The sequence below is a fragment of the Podarcis erhardii genome (assembly GCF_964252035.2).
Source record: "Podarcis erhardii genome assembly, chromosome: 5".
NCBI classification, from domain to species: Eukaryota; Metazoa; Chordata; class Lepidosauria; order Squamata; family Lacertidae; genus Podarcis; species Podarcis erhardii.
In genome coordinates, this window is record NC_138509.1 from 84767485 (window position 1) to 84787446 (window position 19962).

General features: G+C 45.8%; 1 protein-coding gene across 2 annotated transcripts in view; it reads right to left on the reverse strand.

Annotated features, from left to right (window-relative positions):
• The window catches only part of GOLIM4 (golgi integral membrane protein 4), a 55075-nt gene that overhangs the window by 12128 nt on the left and 22985 nt on the right, over window positions 1–19962 (reverse strand). Inside the window, exons 2-10 of one of the 2 annotated variants that reach the window (XM_081862416.1) lie at window positions 18192–18266; window positions 16689–16738; window positions 15809–15862; window positions 14851–15001; window positions 14555–14637; window positions 13524–13607; window positions 8380–8547; window positions 4678–5037; window positions 1238–1476 (exon numbers count right to left, since the gene is read on the reverse strand). In XM_081862416.1, coding sequence (XP_081718542.1) covers window positions 1238–1476; window positions 4678–5037; window positions 8380–8547; window positions 13524–13607; window positions 14555–14637; window positions 14851–15001; window positions 15809–15862; window positions 16689–16738; window positions 18192–18266 — 1264 coding nt within the window. The remainder of the gene's footprint in view (window positions 1–1237; window positions 1477–4677; window positions 5038–8379; window positions 8548–13523; window positions 13608–14554; window positions 14638–14850; window positions 15002–15808; window positions 15863–16688; window positions 16739–18191; window positions 18267–19962) is intronic. The other variant, XM_081862417.1, reaches the window with a different exon arrangement.

Here is a 19962-nt window from a genome sequence, read left to right on the forward strand (position 1 = left end):
GAGGAAGGTAGCCTTCCCTCATTGTAGGTTGCACCTCCCACTTTACATGTTTTGCCACAGTAACACAATGCACCCATGCGGAAGTACAGGGCCATTGCTAGCTGAAACTGTGAGTGTGAGATGGCAAGAGAGGGTGCTCTTTCATGAGTGGGAAGAATAACCCAACCCAGGACACCAAGTGAGTGCAACCACACACACACCCCTGTTCCCAGAATCCTCTGCAACGTGCAGGGTTTCCATGAGGGGAACTGTGATAATGAATGCAGACTGGAGAGGCGCAGGTATGCAAAACCTCTTGCTCTGAATGGCTAGAATGTTGCTCACTGTACAAATGTTTATAATGCTAATAATGCTAATAATGCTAATAATGCTAATAATAATAATAATAATAATAATAATAATAATAATAATAATTTATTTATACCCCGACTATCTGGCTGAGTTTCTCCAGCCACTCTGGGCAGCTCCCAATCGAGTGTTAAAAACAATACAGCATTAAATATTCAAAACTTCCCTAAACAGGGCTGCCTTCAGATGTCTTTTAAAGATAGGATACCGGCTCATTTCCTTCACATCTGAAGGGAGGGCATTCCACAGGACAGGCACCACTACCGAGAAGGCCCTCTGTCTGGTTCCCTGTAACCTCACTTCTCGCAATGAGGGAACTACCAGAAGGCCCTCGGCACTGGATCTCAGTGTCCGGGCTGAACCATGGGAGTGGAGACGCTCCTTCAGTGCTTTGAAGGTCAGCACCCACTATTCCACCTACTAGGCTTGCCCACCACTGGCATGTGGCCCCTGCAAGACTTCCCTAGAGGGAACGTGGCCCTGAGTCAGGGAAAAGGTTCCCTGCTTTATGGCAATATAATGCAGAAAGGATTCCTGACAGCAGACACTTGAAAAGCCAGTTTGTAGGCACCCATGGCGAACGCCATTTTCTAAATGCTTGCTGACAGGACATGGCACAGGTCAAGGAATGGCCCGCATCTTTATCCTGCTTGCATATCTGGCAGCAGTGGAGAGGTGGGGCGGCCTGCACCTCCTCATAGGTAGCATATCAGCAGCCTGACCCCCCCCCCCACAAAGGCCCTGACCTCCCAGCAGGGGTTTGAAGAAAGTACCAGAAGGTTCCAGAAGGTTCTGGCAATTCTAGTCACTGTCAAAGTCTGAGGCAACCTGAGCTAACCTCCTTTCTCAGAGGCCGACAGGAGCCAAAAGTGCGTTTTAGAAAGATAACCTTAGGCGGTGTTTAAATTGCTCTTCGCCCTGCTCTGCCTGCCTGCGCAGTGTCAGCTCTCGCTCCTGAAGCTGCTGCTGCCGTAGCAACTGCTCTTGTAGTCTCCCCTGGTGCAGAGACTCCTGGTGTTCTCTGAGGCGATTGGCCTCCTCCGCTCGCTGGACAGCCAGCCGCTGTTGTTCCAGCTGCTCCTCGTAGGCAGATTTGTATCGGGTTATCGTCTTCACCTTAGGTGGTTCCTGGGCCAAGACAAATAGCTTAAAGTAAAGACCTAAGTAAGAAAAGGCTTAAGTAAATAAAGGCAGAACGAACTGCAAGAGCCGTAGCTCAGTGGCAGAGCATAGGCTTTGAATGCAGAAGGCCCAGGGTTCAATCCCCATCACCTCCATTTAAAAGAAACATGTAGCACAGGGGGCAGAAAAAACTTGTTGCAAGAGCCTGGAAGCCACTGCTAGTCGCTGCTGGGCTATACAGACTGAGGATCTGGTGCCAAATAAGGCCAATTCCTGAATTCTAATATCTTGCTAAGCACACCAGCTCCTGAACTGAAAGAACGTGTTCCACACTTAGAATCACAAAATCCAACTCCCTGCGATGCAGGAATCCATGACAGATGGCCATCCTACCTCTGCTTAAAAACCTCCAAGGAAGGAGAGCCCATCACTTTCTGGGTCATCGTGAGGATTAAAAAAAAGGGAAAGGGGATTAACGCCTCCCTGAGAGGGAGAAAGGGAGAATGAAATATTGCAAACAGATTAAAACAGTAGCCTTTTGGCCAGGACCCTCCTTTATCAATGAGATCAAAGCATTTCAAGTGTTCCACCACCACTTCTTCCTCAAATCCCAGAATCCCTTACTTCCACAGATGATAGGACTTAAAATAATGGAGGGAAATGACCAGTGGATGCCCAGTCAGAAAGAGGGCTTGAAAGAAAACCTAACACACTCTCTCTCTCTCTCTCTCTCTCTCTCTCACACACACACACACACACACACACACACACACACAGAGAGACACGGGAAATTTGGGATGCTTTTAGCCAGGAAACCCTCTAAAGTTGGGCAGGAGCCCCGGGGGAAATACATTTCACGTAACGATTTGAGCATCAGCCAAGACTCTGGGCTGAGGGACACTCGTGAGTTCTAATGAAGCTTGAAATACAGGATGACTTTGTTAGTCAGATAAACACCAACAAGGTCCTGGGCTGAAACCAAAGGAACAAGCAGATTTTTGCACCCCTGAGACATGACCCAGAAGGCAGAGCCATCTCTCCGAGATTCTATTTACAGCTCTACACAAAACATGACCTGTATGCACTGTACCCTTGAGATGCTCGGTTCCTTGAGGCAGGCTGCATGCAGAATTAAAATGGCCTGTCAAAATATTAGGGCACATCTGGATGCAAGGAAGAGCGCTCTGGACTCACAAAGGTAAATGGCAAGAACAGATTCTGCCATCAAACGCAAATATACTGCCTGCAGATTACATACAACTTGTAAAGGGCTCTTTTATTATATTGCCGCTTTTATTTTTAATGATGTTTCCAGCTGGACTAAAAGCCTTAACAAATTTAATTGAGAGGAAGTTGCCTTATAGAGAGCCAGACCAGCAGTCCACCTAGTTCAGTACTGTCTACATTACTGTCTTCAGCTGGTGGGTTAAGGTCCTGCTAGTGGGTCACGACTTGATCCAAGGTAGGTCACAACAGGAGCACTGCCACCACGCAAACATATTGTAAAAGGTTGAGAAATGGGTCCCCTAAATGAAAAGGTTGAGAAATGGGTCCCCTAAATGCATGTTTTAGACAGCATCTTAAAAAGCAGAGACATCACCTTGCCAACAAAGGTCCATATAGTTAAAGCTATGGTTTTCCCAGTAGTGATGTATGGAAGTGAGAGCTGCACCATAAAGAAGGCTGATCGCCGAAGAATTGATGCTCTTGAATTATGGTGCTGGAGGAGACTCTTGAGAGTCCCATGGACTGCAAGAAGATCAAACCTCTCCATTCTGAAGGAAATCAGCCCTGAGTGCTCACTGGAAGGACAGATCCTGAAGCTGAGGCTCCAATACTTTGGCCACCTCATGAGAAGAGAAGACTCCCTGGAAAAGACCCTGATGTTGGGAAAGATGGAGGGCACAAAGAGAAGGGGACGACAGAGGACAAGATGGTTGGACAGGGTTCTCAAAGCTACCAGCATGAGTTTGACCAAACTGCGGGAGGCAGTGGAAGACAGGAGTGCCTGGCGTGCTCTGGTCCATGGGGTCACGAAGAGTCGGACACGACCAAACGACTAAACAACAACACCTGGCAGCAGATCTCCAAGGTTTTTGACAATGGTCACCCCTCTGGTGATGCCAGAAATTGAACCTGAGAGTTTCTGAATGCAAAACATGTTCTCTACCACCGAGCTATGGCCCCCCTCCCAGTGAGAGAGTCACCGCAGTGCGCCCTACAGTGTATGCACACACCCATATAATACTCATATGATTCCTGGGCCAGGAAGCAACACAACGCTGGAAAGAAAAGAGTGTCCAATCTGCTTCATTGACATAACCAGGCCCAAAGTCCCTTCTGGCTTCTGCCCACGATTCCTGTTGCATACACCACTTATGGCATGCATGATGCAGGCTGCTTGCCCACGAATTAAAGCTGAATAAATGTTCCTGCTTGTGCCTCTGCCAGTAATGCAGCTGGATTTCAAATTGAGCACCAACTAAGGTGACAGTCTAAACAAGGCAGAGGATGAAGAGAACAAACAGGGTGGGGTGCCTGCTATTTAAGCACACAAAAATGTGTTTCGAAAAAGGAATCTAGAAATTCACTCTGGCTTCCAGTGTCCCGGGGTGATGAATGTGACTTCTTTTTTGAAAGGTTAATAGAGAGATCATGCAACAAGTTGCTCCTCCCCCCACACCCCTCCTCGCTTGCAAATTTTAGAAATGGGAAGACAACTAGTGTTACCAACTGCATCCGTCACACAGCACATCGCATTCTGCCAGATATAGCACGCACTGCATTTCAAAGTGGCACGATTCCCTTTCTAAAGTGTGGCCGGGGCGGCGCACATCCAATTAATCAACAGGGTGACAGTGACAGCATCGCACTGGCAGGCTCCATCCCTTGCCCTTTGCAAATTGCAGCACACCCCTCCGGTCATGGTATGTGCAGTGCCCCAGCCTCTGTTCTGAAAGGGCTTGTTTGTGACTGGCAAAGCAAAACCAGCTAAATTGTTTCAAGCCCTCTCTCTCTCTCTCTCCCTGCTGCTTAAATTGCAATTCCAAACTGACTTACTGGGCAATGAGTCCCGAAAGATTTAATGGGGCTTATTTCCTAGCTGGTGTGTTGAACAGTGCAACCCCGCTGAACACAGAGGGGTGCTATTACTATGCAAAGCATGACAGTGCTCTTATTTAGGTGTCTATTTCACCAACAGCTCACCTCCGAATGATGGTGTTCGCCCAGGGTGTTGGCTTCTTCCTCGTCAGCCTGCCCTTTCTCCTTCCATTCATGCTCCGAGTTGACTTGGTCAAGATCCTCTGTCAAGCGTTCAGGCTGCCCAGCTTGCTCCATCTCTTCCTCCTCAAGTTCCTTCTTGTGCTCCTCTGCAACCTGTTCCACACGTTGCTCCTCGTCTTCTCCCGCCTCTTGCTTCTGCTGAATATTGAGCTCCCGCGGCGGGTGACCTTCATTGGCTTTTCTTTCAGGATGAAACGGCTCGGCTCTGCCTTCTCTTCCTTCCAAGTGGATTCCTCTGTTGGCTTCTTCTCCCCCCAGTGGCTGATCACCATTTAGCGTAATCTGCAACAGTGCAGAATATTAAACTTCAAATGGCCTGTTTCAAAGACTCTGCTGCTGATTTATTTTATTTTATTTTTTAATATAGAGAGACTACTAGCCCGTCCCTCTAAGTGCTTATGAACCACTCAGGGCAGCTTGCAACAATTAAAAAGAAAATGCAACATCATGAAACGCAACTAAAAAAACGTTCAACACACAATGGAGGAAGATATGAAAACGTAGAACAAAGGCAAGGAGCACAGAGGAAACATGAGCTTTAAAGAGGATACTTAGCAGTGTAGAAGAAGAAGAGGAGTTTGGATTTGATATCCCGCTTTATCACTACCCTAAGGAGTCTCAAAGCGGCTAACATTCTCCTCTCCCTTCCTCCCCCACAACAAACACTCTGTGAGGTGAGCAGGGCTGAGAGACTTCAGAGAAGTGTGACTAGCCCAAGGTCACCCAGCAGCTGCATGTGGAGGAGCGGAGACGCGAACCCGGTTCACCAGATTACGAGTGTACCGCTCTTAACCACTACACTACACTGGCGTAGAATAAAACCACAGAATCATAGAGTTGGGAGGGACCCTGAGGGTCATCCAGCCCAACCCCCTGCAATACAGGAATCTCAACTAAAGCATCTTTATTTCTTAAATGTTGAATGTTGTATTATTTTATTGCTGTTAGCTGCCCTGAGCTCGGCTTCGGCTGGGGAGGGCGGGATATAAATAAAATTTATTATTATTATTATTATTTATTAAATGTGACAAGCTAAGAATGGGGGATTTGTGGCATGGGCCATGGCTTCTTGCCTGTCTGGTTTGCTTCCCCAAAGCATGTGGCTGATCACTGGTGGTATAAATACCAGACTGCACAGACCTAAATGTTCAGCAAAGCAGTTCTCCTCTCCTTGGAAGTGTGGGCATATATCCAAGGGAAGAGTTCACGCAACAGGCCGGCCTGTCGGCTGCCAAACGCTCAAACCAGTCAAAGCCTTCCTATCACCCCACCATCACCCATGAGCACAATGTATTCCAGTGGAGGCAGCTCACACATTCAGTTGTGAACCAGAGCTGAGAGTCTTCAAGAGGATGGGACATCAGTTGGCAGGCACCCAGGTGTGAAATCAGCCCTAAGAAAAAAGGATCTTATTTTGATTTCGGAAATGCTCCAATTAGAGTTCAGCTGCCTGCACAAATCCTTCACATTTGAACTGCCTGCGGTTTCTGCTTCATGTCAAGTCACCCTGCGATGGCAGCATTTATGGAACCCGTGTCTCCCAACATGTATCGCCAAGAGCTCGGGTTGATGCTTAGTGTGTTGTTTTTATATAAATAGATCAGAGACGGCCCGTCATTGTACTTGACTCTTTTTTTGTTTCATTATTTTTTAATGAGAATAATAACCGGATTTACCCTTTTTACATAAAAAAGTGCCGCATACAAACAAGATGACACCAGGGGGTTTAAGCTGCTTTCTTTTGCTCAAACTATAATGATGTGACATTTGGAAAGAGCAAAGATCTTCCATGCTTTATTAAGCGCAAGGATTCACAAAGGAGCCATTGCTCAACACACGTATGTGGCCATCCATATGCGAAGCCAGCAAAGGACGCAAACATTTGCTTGCAGGCTAATCTTAAGGGAGACAAGCCTTTGCCTACAATGAACACAGCACGGACGTGAATTGCCAGGTGAAGCAGAGCTGCCACACTACCTTTGGGGCAGGTGGGTCATTGTTGCTTACAAAAGAAGGGAGCGTTGGTGGGAGGTTAGTGTGGTGCAAACCCTGCTGCCTTGCCCCTCCCAGTAAGCAAATTTGATGGGGGGGCGCTCATCAAATCTGCAGATGACACCAACCTGGGAAGGGGAGCTAATGCCACTGAAAAGAGAATAAGGATTCAAGAGGACCTTAACAGAATGGAGAACTGGGCCAAAGCTAACAAAATGCCTTTCAGTAGAGACAAATGTAAGGTTCTACACATAGGAAGTGCCAGCTGCACAAATATAAGGTGATGGACGCCTGGCTTGCCAGTAGTGCATGTGAAAAGAGATCTAGGGGTCTTAGTAGATCACAAGCTTAATACGAGTCAACAGTTAATGCTGCTCTAGGGTGCATCAACAGAGGTCTAGTGTCCTAATCAAGGGAAGCCGAAAAGTGCTGGGTGAAGTGGCTGCAGCAGCCAAAACCATCTTCATTTTCCCAGAATGCCACTGGGCCCAGCAGCACTGAACAGCTATAGCTGCAGTGATTCTCTACAGAGCATCGGGACCTGAAAATTTGTTTTCAAAAAGGGAGGCTGGCGTCAGCCACGGCGGACCCTCCAGAACTTATTTGCTGCAACATGCTGAGCATCAAGGCCAGGCCCGTGAGGGGCTCACGATTTTTATGCTGTTTTTATATTGCTCAGTATCAATTTCTGTTTTTGAAGTATTCTGTGCAAGTCACCTTGAGTCTTTCGGGGATCCCTTGAGATCAAAAGTTCAGGATACCGAGAAATTAAGCATTCAAATCCCAGAAAGTCAGCTGCTGTGAGTCTGCTATGAACAGTTTAAACATATGAAACTAACAAATCCTGTTGGATAAATGCCATCTATCTAACCAATAAGATGCCTTTGCAACGTTAGACACAAATTTTGCTCAGCAACAGCCAATGGTACCACACAGGCTAAATTAGATCCACCGCCACCATTACTAAAAATGGAAATAGCAAAAAGGGCAATGTGGGAGCTGCTCCAGAGTTCTAGCCAGCTAGTCATGCCTTCTCACCAATAATCTATTCCATTTCTGTTCTTCATCCCATCTTCCAATTGCTTGACACTCCCATTTTCGTGTAGGAATCTCCAGAAGCCAACAAATGGCCATATCTGCGGCCCATCACTTTGAATAGTCACAGCAAACCATGGTTTCTCAACTAAAGCATCCTTAACTGTGGTTTAGTGTGATGCCTGAATTGAGTTATTGTCTGCCCTTCTCAATTTCTCCCCTCCTGCTTGTAACGTGTAATACTGACCTTCCTTGATAGGTTATTGTAATAATTGCTGAGATAATACAGTGGTACCTCGGGTTACAGACGCTTCAGGTTACAGACTCCGCTAACCCAGAAATAGTACCTCGGGTTAAGAACTTTGCTTCAGGATGAGAACAGAAATCGTGCGGCGGCAGTGCAGCAGGTCCCATTAGCTAAAGTGGTATCTCAGGTTAAGAACAGTTTTGGGTTAAGAACGGACCTCCAGAACGAATTAAGTTCTTAACCTGAGGTACCACTGTATATGGAACCCTTTCTGAACACTGAAAAGCACACTATATAAATGTGAATCACCGCCATCAAGGAAGATGACTTGGCCAGTCAGCCAGTATTACCTCCTTCTGCTCTTCCACCATGTCAGGGCCATGTGCTTTGGCGTCCCCTAGAGGGGAAGGCGCTGATGTCACTTGCAGGACATGTTGATGCTCAACATTTTCTGGCTTCTGGAAGCTAGGCATCTTTTTGAGCGTCTCCTTCAGCTGTCTGTATTCCTCCACCTGGGACTAGAATTCAAATGCAACCATTAGATATCACTGTCAGATGAACCGCTTCTTATTAAAAACTGCAGGGAAGCTGGAGGCTCCGAGGCAAGTTGGGTATTTTAGCTAAACATGCACATCCGATCAAAAACGCCCATGTGCTAAAGCGAGATCTTTTCTATGCGCCAGAGTGCGCCAATTTAATACATTACAGCAGGCATGCAAAGTCTAGCGTAAAATCTCCACAGCCCAGAAACGGGGATTAGTTTTTCATGCCACGCAGAAGAGGAACAGAACTGTCAGAAGTGAATTATTATATTTCCTTTCAACCCGTTTTTGAGGGGGCTGGGGAGGGAAATCGCAAACAGGGGGAAAGTCCCATGAACTGAAAAGATACAACCGAAAGAGAACGACCGAATGAGTGTGTGTGATGAACAATCACAAGCATCTCTTCAAACGCTTGCAAGAAAACTGGCTTCCCGTTCTTAATGGAATTGTCCAACATATGATGGAAATGAATTTATCCGGAACAAAGGTGTAGTGTTATTTCATGGGTGGTTCACTAAAACAAAATACGCGGTGGACCAACACACTTTCCACATCAAGGCAGCATCACATGGCTGAAAGGCAAGAGATGTGATCCTACCCTTTCCAGCCTAAAAGTGATTTGGGATGTTCGCTGCTGAAGCTTGCCACACATGGCTGCCCTATTCATAATTTTCTTCCCCATCAAGCAAGGGGAGCGGCACCATGCAGATGGGCCAGCTCTGCCTATGACCTGCCGGATGAAGCCAATGGCCCGTCTAATCCAGCATCCTATTGGCCGCAGAAAGCCAACCAAATGTAGAGACAGGAAAACAGAAAACTGGGGCCAGGGGGTTTCAAGTTGGAGGCTGGAGACAGTCAACAATTTCAGAAGAGTTCAACAGGTTAGTTTCTAGGCGAGAATGCAAGTTCTTTTCTTTGATCTCATGGTTGCCGTTAGAAAAACGGAACTTCACAAAAAAAGCCCATGAACCTAGAGGATTTTGGGGTAAGGGGTTAAGCCATAGAGAGCACAGTCTCCACCACACTGCTGGTTTCATCTCCGAAAAAGGACACCATACACATACAAAGTGTTGTTCATTTTCCAGCGGAGCAACTCCATCCCTGTCAACAATAAGTTTGAAACACACTGGAAGCTCTCCCTCTCCCTCGGTGTGTACATCCAGCACACACAACCCACCAAGTGGTGTTTGTAAACTCATCATGGTGCAACTCAAACCAATAACCTGGAGCATTCCCCAAACCCCAGCAGGGTTGCGCCTGCAATGCCAAACAACAAGGCTGAGGGTGCTCTCCAAAAGGTATACGAGTGCCCACTCAAAGGACCTCTTTAATATCTGCTCTGCCTTATGACAAAACAGTTTCTCCCACTCAACCGGCGCAGAATCAGAAAAACCACCCTTCACCAAGGTCAGATCACTGGACCATCTACCCAATGCTTTTCCAGGATCTTGGGCAGAGGTCTCTCTCCCACCCTTTGCATCACCTTCTCCTTTTAAAAACTGGAGACAAATGGGATTGAACCTGGGACTTTGCATGTAAAGTCTGCAGTCTACCACTGAGATCTGGTGCTGCCTTGGAGTAAGTTTGAACGGCAAGAAGCCCCTTGGCAAACAACTGTCTCAAGTTCTTTGAGCTCTTAAAAAACAGTAAGGTTTTCTTCCCCTGCTTAAGTGTCCTGCCAATTCCCGCCCCCCGCTTTATCCTATGCAACTCAAAGCTCATCATCCATCCCCTCGGTAACTTTTAAAGTTGTATTGCTTCAATGCGCTTTGCGTGGGGCTGCCTCTGAAGACACTCTGGAAACTGCAGCTAGTTTAGAGCCCTGTGCCTAGTTTGCTAAAACGTAGGTGCCAGGCAAAATAGGATGTTCCTTTACTATTAACGCAAGCACTTTTAAAATAAAAAATTAAAACAGACTGATGTTCTTGTCTATATGAGATGCTGTTAGTACCTGAGTTTATTTTAAACATGCTGTATTGGTTTGTACACTTTGTTTTATTATCATCACCACCATGAAATTGCACTCCCCCCGTAGTTGCTACTTTTGCTAGCCTCTCTGGGAAACACACCTCGATGCTGAAGGGGGGTATTAAATGATGCAAAGCCCTAGCCAAGCCACTAACCTCGCCAGGTGGCGAGGGCCAAGTTGCAATCTCTTGACTTCACTTCTCTCGCAGGGCTGCTCAAGGATAAAATGAGATAACCCCGAAGCTCCTTGGAGGGTGAAGGACACACCTCACAAGGAAATTCAAAACAGTATAGCCCAGCACTCAGAATACCATATGGAACCACGACAAATCACCTAGCCAATCACCTCCAGGATTTTAGGCAGGGGTTCTTCCCAGCCTTACCTGGAGTTCCCAGGGACTGGGACCTTCTGCATGCCAAGCATGTGTCCCAGCACTGGGCTACAGCCCTTTCCCTTCGCTGTGCCACAGGTCTCCCATAGAAGCTTTGCTAGGTGCTTACAAGACTCTGTCTGCAGAGAAAAGGGCTGTAGCTGAGTGCACTCGAACCCTGGTGAGGGCTCATCATTGAGCCTGCCTAGAGGCAGTGAAGGCAGAGCATAAAAGAAGGCTTCCTTTGCTGCCTCCATTGCATCCTCATTGTGCCGTCTGGCAGAGCTTTTCCAGGTAGCGTGGGGCCTTTTACAATCTGGCCCACAGGAGGTGGCAGAACCGACAGTAGCTCGCTGTGATTTGCTTGCAAAGCATTTTGAGGATAAAAACCCTTGCATCTGCTGGGACCTTTAAGGTAAAGGTCCAGTCGTGGCCGACTCTGGGGTTGGGGTGCTCATCTCGCTTTATTGGCCGAGGGAGCCAGCATACAGCTTCCGGGTCATGTGGCTAGCATGACTAAGCCGCTTCTGGCGAATCAGAGCAGCACACGGAAACGCCGTTTACCTTCCCGCCAGAGCGGTACCTATTTATCTACTTGCACTTTGAAGTGGGCAGGAGCATGGACCGAGCAACGGGAGCTCACCCCGTGGTGGGGATTCGAACTGCCAATCTTCTGATCGGCAAGCCCCAGGCTCTGTGATTTAACCCACAGCGCCACCCACATCCCACCGGGACCCTTACTCCGGTCCTATAAAGGTAAAGGTAGAAGACCCCTGGACGGTTAAGTCCAGTCAAAAAGGCGACTATGGGGTTGCAGTACTCATCTCACTTTCAGGTCGAGGGAGTCAGTGTTTGTCCACAGACAGCTTTCCAGGTCATGTGACCAGCAGGACTAAACCACTTCTGGCACAACGGAACACTGTGACAGAAACCAGAGTGCACAGAAACACTGTTACCTCCTTGCTACAGCGGTACCTATTTATCTACTTGCACTGGTGTGCTTTCGTACTGCTAGGTTGGCAGGAGCTGGGGCAGAGCAACGGGAGCTCACCCTGTCATGCGGATTCAAACCGCCGACCTTCTGATTGACAAGCCCAAGAGGCTCAGTGGTTTAGACCACAGCGCCACCCGCGTCCCACAGAGACTATAATTCCTCTTATAACAGAGGAATGTGATGGAGTGTCCAGAGCGTTGCCTAGTCCTGTTATATTGGATGATTTTGTTGCATGTGTGGGTGTAATGGTTCTAGGGGTTGCTCGTGCATAAATTGGCACACCTGGCTGGGTTGCCTGAGTGAACCCTTTCTGTCCGGACAGCCACTCACCCGTGGCTGTCTCAATCGCTGGCAGAATCTGTCAGTGGGCGTTTCTTGAACTTCTTCCAGCAAAGAAGCTCTTTGACGCCTAGTCTCCGCCTACTCTCCCTGCGCGGAAGCCTTCTGCGCAGGGAGGGTGTGGGCAGCAGAGGACCTGTGCTCTCCCCGCTGGTCTCCGGCAAGGAGTCATGGAGCCACCTCGCCGATTCCCCCACCTGCCCCCCTTCTCCACTGGTGCTACGCTGACTTCCTTCCCCAGAAGATGGGCTGCTTCTCTCCCTCCCGGGACGCTCTCCGGAATCCCTCTGGAGCCCTCCCTCTCCCTCTGGCTCCGATGGCAGTTCCCTGACAGTGGGTTATGGGTTTGCTTTGTTCTTAATATGTATTTTGTGCATTCATTTTGTATTTTATGCTTTGACCCGCCTCAAAACCTTCAGACGAAGGGTGGTATACAAAGTGTATAAAATAATAATAATAAAATAATAATAATAATAATAATAATAATAATAATAATAATAATAATATCATCTCCTTTGCATGCGGAAGAGCTCAGGTTCAATCCCCAACAAATCTAAGTAGCAGTGGGAACACCACTGTCTCTGAAATCCTGGGGAGCCACTGCGGGTCACTGTACACACAATACCGAGCCAGAGAGACCGGTGGTCTGACTCTGCTTCCTATGTTGCAAGTCCTTAGCACAAATTTGCATGAGCTAATTTATATGCACAGGTGCTTTCTTAGGTCTCTGAGCAAACCGAGATGGAAGGTGGCTGGGGTCTCACCAGAACTGTACTCTGCAGAATATTCAGCAGCCCTGCAAACAAAGTCACTTTTTTAAAAGGGGGGTGGGAAGGTGCATATGATCCGGGGGGGGGGGGGCAGTGCAAAAGCTCCAGGGGCTCAGGCCCCCCAAGCCACACCCTTACGGCCCCGCTGTATGGAAGTCGTAGCTTGCAGCCTCCTGAACAGGAAAGAAAGATGTGGCTTTTATCCATATATGCATGCATTCACTCGAGCCCATAATGGAGCTGTCAAGAAACAAAAACAATTTACTACGCTATAATTTTGGCAGAGCAGAAATCCTTCGAAGCATGCATTTCTTACCCCGAGAGGGCAGCTGGTTGTTAACCGGAGATCCCCCCACCCCCCACCCCACCAAAGGCGTGCATGCATAAAAGTTGTGGTCAGCAGAAATAAAAAAAGAGGGAAGAAATGTTAGGAAGGTTTTTTAAATAGACGAAAACAAAAACACCATTCACTAAGAGCAGAGTGGATGCAAAGCCATTTTCTTGGCTGACCTGCGCAGCTTCTAGCGCACTCTTGTGTTCTTCCAGAGTCACTACAAGCTGGTCATGTTGAGAGATTAAACTCTTATGCTGCAGCTACACAAAAGAAAACGCCACCATCAAGGTTGATCCCAAATGCACTTCATCAGACACCAAGAAATAAACTTAGGATTGCCAGCAGTTTAAGTGATTCAGCACCTGCCTTTCAAACAAGTATTTTGTGTGTGTGTTTACATCTTACCAACACTTCAGTAAAGATGCCTTTTTGTGCAGAAATAACTATGGGTTTCCCCCCTTTTATAGCCCCTGTGAATGGATTTGGGTCTGCTGAATTTGGTTTCATCTAAAGCAGGACACTATGCAAATCTGCCATTATTGTTCCCGAGACAGAGAAAGAGGTGTTTGTTAGCGTTTGGAAACCATTTTGAATCAAGATGGCGGACTGAGCCATTCTGAACTGCCTTGGTTTTAACCAAATATGGCAGGAAACAAGCAAATTCATTACCCATTTATAAACCTCAGGATTATTATTTTTTTCGGTTTCTTAGAATTCCCGAGCAACACTAGGTACTTCTTCCTTGGTCTGCTACCTATTTTGGAAAGTTGTTTGCCGGTTTGCTGTGCATTTCAACACCACTTAAGCTACCACAAACAAATTTTACTTGGTGGCTCCTGAGATCAAGGTGCAAAGTTTTGTGCATGCTTGGATTCAAAATGGACAGCGTTCTGGATCAATTTAGTAGGCTGAATTTCTCAAAACTGCAGTTATTTCAACCACTGGTTTCAAAATTGCACTGATTCTTGGGTTTCTTAGAATTCCCAGGCAATGCCGGGTTCGAGGCTGCTAGTAAATAATTTAAAATTAATATCAGCACGTTTGTGCACGCATTTAAGAAAAACATACCCATTGCACCTTTCCTTCCATTAAACAAGAAAAGATTATTTTCAACCATCATCTTATTTTCCCAGTTGCAAACAATGAGTTTTTTCTCTCTCCCTGCTCCCTGCCCCCGACTCCTATCTTGGGAGGCCCAAGTTCTTACCTTCACATCTTGTAGCTGAGTATGAATATCTTGGTGGGCTTTCCTCAGCTGCCTGTTCTCTTCTCGCAGATTATACATGGATTCTATTAAAAATTCAGCGCAAACAAGAATTGATCCGACAGATTTATACACAGCAGAGAGAGACAGAGAGCATCCTAATTATTCACGAATTTAAATATTTGCAGTCAAGTCCTAATGGAAGCTGCGTTAATGCCAACACGGTTGGCAGTTCCAGGGAATGGCCCGGCCCCTCTTCCCCCTCCCCAAAATTTAAATCAAGTAACACAATGCTGTACCTTTCAGCTTGGAGAGCTCCTGCTCCTTCTCTTGCTGTAACTCCATATATTTTTCCTTATGATCATTGACCACTCTGTTGAAGTCATCTCCCTGCCTCCTGTGCTCCTCTTCCAGGTCTGCGTGCTGCTTCCTCAGTTCTTCATGCTGGCTCTGCAAAAAGGAGAGGGGGCAGACAAGACACATCACAAGGAATTATTTATCTGACCAGCTGACAATTTATGTATTTGGACGTTCAGGGCAACCCCATCCCAGGATGAGAGCATGTTTTAACATAGGCCTGTGGAATTAAAATACTGCCATGGAGTCGGTCTGGTTAAGATGAAAAACATGAGTAGCATTAACCTTGGGTTAGTGTTGGTGGGAGTGTTAACAATGCCTTGATTTGGACATAACGCTGAACCATGGTTGACCCTTCCCTCTCCACAGGTTCATCCTTTTCAAGCTCCACAGTAAACCATGGTTAGTTTCAAACAGGAAGTGGATCTTTCCAATGTCCTCCTTGCAACCATACCATGAAGGAGAGGGGAAGGAGTAGCGTAATTGGCATAGCACTAAATTATTATTTCTGCATTACATGCAAACCAGGTCAGTGATTCAATCTGAATCTTGCCAATGTTGTAAAGTCCTCTGATGGGTCTGTTACCACCTCAGATTGTAGGTGAGGCAGATCGCTGCTTCAGAGTGTTCCCCAAGTCAAACACTTCTCAGTGTTTAGAACAACAGAAGATTAAGGCAGCTGTTGGGGGGCACATGCTCCAAAACAGTTTAAAATTTTGCACACAATCACCGGGAAGCAAACATTCTGCAACCAAGGCCTTCTCATGACACCCAGAAGGTCTATTGGTGTCAGAGACATCCATTTCCCAAAAATGCCAACTAGGACTCGAAGCCAAATGTTGTCATCTTTTTCTAACTGCCCTGTTAAGACAGGATGCTTAAGAAGATGCATGTATCTACCTTCAACATCTGGTGTTGCACATTCAGTGCTCCATATCTGCTATTGGAATCTTGCTGCAAAACAAAAAGAGTAATATATAGTTAGCTGACATACTCAGCAGCTTCCTGAATAGCTATAGTACCTCTCTGTAAATTATAATACTAGGAAACTCTGAACTTGCCCATGGATCTACTTATAGGGCTGTCCACGTATCAGGCATGCAGGGCACAGGACATCTTCAAGTTGCAGATTTCCCACAAACAACAGGCCAACTTTAACCCCCCAAGATGGAGATGAGGCAGAACACAGAAGAGTAGAGGAAGTTTATAGGTCCTTTTAGTTCACAACAGACTGTACTGACTGATAGTAGTTTCATGCCCAGCCCAACTTAGTGATCCCAGGGGTTGAACCCAAGACTTCCTGCAAGCAAAGCAGATCCTCTGCCATTGAGCTACAAAGGTGTCAAACTCTGGAGTGGAAGCAGTAGCAAAGCCTCAGCAATTTTATTAGACATCCCGACATCACTCTCCACCTTCAAAACATGCAAGTTGCACTTCCCCTTTGTCTCCATGTCTGTAGGAAGGGGATCAAAAGCTCCCACTGTTTAACTTCAAGCATCCAAAAATCGCCCCCTCCAAATTAAATTGGTCTGGGGGGCGGGAATCACTTTTTCTGAACCCAGCAAATCTACCAGGGGAAACCTCAGTAACCATTGGATAGCCTTATCCTTTGTGAATTTGTTTAATAAGACTCCTTAAGCCTCATAGGACAAGACAACCTCCAAGTAATCTTACTTCTTGTGAATTATAATTATGTATGTTTTCCTTTTTCTTCATACCTTGGAACAGGTTAAATGTTAAGAGCATTCAGAACTCTTGTTCATTACTTCTGCACACTTACCCTTCCTTTATTTAGTGTTTCTTGTGCTTCTAATTTATAAACAAGAAAGTCTAAAAAACAAAAAGGAAGAGAAAATGATGTTAAAAGGCTAAAGTCTATTTATATTTATAAGCTCCATCTATACAGCTATCAGGGCGGGATACGATGTGTTTAAACATTTAAAAGGCATACAATAAATCAACTGCAAAAACAATAAAACACATCCAAGAGACAAAGTCAAAACATCTCTGCATACAGGTGGTATCAGTCTAATCTGCTATATCCTTAATTAGGAAGATGACTTGCTAATTGGAAAGATGGCCTAAACAGGATGAACAATGAAACCATCTTGCTGTTTTGAGGAAGAAACCTTCTGCATCTCTCCCCCAGACAAAAGAAATGCAGAAAATCTCTTCAACAATACAGCAAGGTGAATTCATTGTTCATCTCCGTTTAGGCCATCCCTGATCAAGAAAGACAAATTCAAGAGTCCCTCTGGGTATCTCAGTCCAATGAAGGAGTTGTTTATTAATCATAGCATTGCATTATTTTAGTCAGTATAACGATGTCCCATTCAGAGTAGCCCCACTAAAATTAGCAGACATTGCTAACTTAGGGCCATTAATGTCAATGGGTCTTCTCGTGAGCTGAATACAGCCTGTTGCTATGGACTCTGCTGAGGCTGTTGGTTTACACATTCAGCTGCTAGGAGAGTCTTCTTCAGGCATTTGTTGTGCACATGTAAAGAGGCAAGTGAGAGCACCTGGGACAAACCAGGTCTCCACAATTATGCTGCATGCATAGACACAAGCAACACATAATCCATGTTAGTGGGAAGGTTTACTTGTCCTTAGGGTTTCCAATATGGAGATAGGAACCCTGATCAACCACAGACCCATTTTGACAAGTGGGCGGGGCCACTCACCTGTCAATCGCCTGACATCATGGGATGCCAAGCCTGAAACCCACCACTGGAATAAGGAAATACCAGGACTGACTTATTAAGCCTCAGAGATGCAGTGGTATCTCAGAAGTGCCAACATGACCCAGAAAGCACAGCCCTAGCCGAATGAGCAGTGGTTATAATGGGATGCCAGGAGACACAGTTACCTGAATTATGCCATAATCTGCAAAGAGTGTTTGCCTATTGTTCTGAGTACTGGCCAGGAAATATATCCATAGGTATTAACTGTAGAAATATAAATGTGTTTTTGAGTGCAAGAATCAAAACTTTATTTTGGGGAAACACTCATATAGTCAGATGGAGTTTTGTTGCTGTTGTCCTTATCCACTAGATGGCAGTAAAAACTCATTAAGAAACTCCAGAGATTTGATCGCTCAGAAGCAAAATAGCCATTCTTATTTTCAAAAATGTTTGGCAAAGCATAACCTATTTTAAAGGAGTCTTGAAAACCGCGATGGCCCTGAATGCAACACAGTGTTCCTGTACTAACAATACAAGTAGGAACAACATTTCTCCTGCTTCCTATCCTTTTTCTTTTTGTGAAAAGTAAAATCTTTTACCTTCTTTTGCTTTCTTATGTTCAAGCCTTTCTTTCTGCAAAGATTTCTCTAATCTTGACCGGTGCTCATATACAACTGAAAAAGGGAAAAAAATCAATAAACTGGATGTAAATGAGGAGTAGTTCAACAGGTAACAAAATGTGTGTGTGTGTGTATCCATTTTGAAAACATAATAAAAATAAAAAATGGATGTACAAGGAATAGGAGGGAAGGAATCCATAACAAAATCAGCAAAAGAAAGTTCTCAGGAACTATTAGTGAAGTTGCACAAAACCATGCAATTTGTGCATCCACAATGTGGTCTTTGGGAAATTACAGGTTGCATGCATCCATGTAGCCAAATGCTTGCCAGTTGGTCTTTAATCGATGGAAGATGCTGTAGTTCCATGGCAGAGCATCTGCTGAGCAGGTTAAATGTCTCAGGGTTCAATCCAAGGTTCATCTCCAGCTAGGGTTGGGCAAAACGTTTGTCAGAAATCCTGGAGATCTGCTACCAATCTGCGTTAATAACACTGGGCTAGATGGACTAATGGTGGGACTCAGTGTAAGGCTATATTGGCTGGCCTGTGTATGCATATTTGCGCACGCACACAATATTTCTCCCCCTGCTGGAGAAGCTGAATATTCTTCAGGAGCAGTGTTCGAAACTCCCATTGTCGGTGGCGCATTTTGTGACAGCAAATTTTATTAGAGCGAGCAGTTTCTGAGCTCTGGGCGCAGTACTGCGCCTAAGATTTCAGATTAAAACTGCACAGTGGAAGGAAAGGGGACCTTTTTCTGCCTCCCCACTTCCAGCTACTCTCTGAAGACTGGAGAAGAGACCCTCTGAAGAATATTAGGGGGTGGGCAGGGGAAGGACTAGACCATGTGAAAAATGAACATAATATTTTAGCTGCAGTTCATTCATTTTCAGCTTTGCATACTTGTTATAAAAAGCGCACCTAGACATTCCATTGTTGCACCCATAACCTAGGTTTAAGGTGCCTTTAGCTCCTAGCTTTCATATCTCAGTTTCTAACACTGTTCAGAAGTTAGTTTCAGGTAGATCTTTCACACCACGTTCCTCACAGATGGAGAGAGTTCAGCTCCAAAGCCTCTTTCATAAATCACCTCCATAAACACATGGAAGCAGGAGTGAGATCATGCTGCTGGTAGCCCTGCTCCAAACATTCCCACCCCTTACTTTGTGTGCCGCATGCTAAGATGTGTGCATGAAGAGCACGTGATCTGAAAAGAGGCACCTATGCACACACACCTGTAGGTACGCAATGTATTATTAGTATTATATTTATTCATGTTCCACTAATTTAAGATGGGTGTATTGTGGTGACTGCATTTTTAATGTGACTTGATAGGTTGGTCCTTTCCCCAGCCTGTCACTTTTCTTTGCTATTATACATCAATAAAAATAAGAAGTTGTTTTTTAAAAAAAAATTCGGTGGGGCTTACTCCCAGGTAAGCAGGGTTAGGAATGCAAATGTAGTCCACCTTTACAACCTGATAGCATTACAAGAACAAACCATATGTGTTAACCATTTGCATGAACTTCCTTTCTTTAGCTTTCCGGTGCATTTTGAACTCACATAATTGGGTCCCAAGGGTCATCTAGTCCAACCCCCTGTAATGTGGGGAATCTCAGCTAAAGCATCCATGGCAGATGGCCGCCCAACCTCTGCTTAAAAGCCTCCAAGGATGGAGAGTCCACAACCTCCCAAGGGAGACTGTTTCACTGTCAGAACAGCTCATACCACCAGAAAGTTTTTTCGTATGT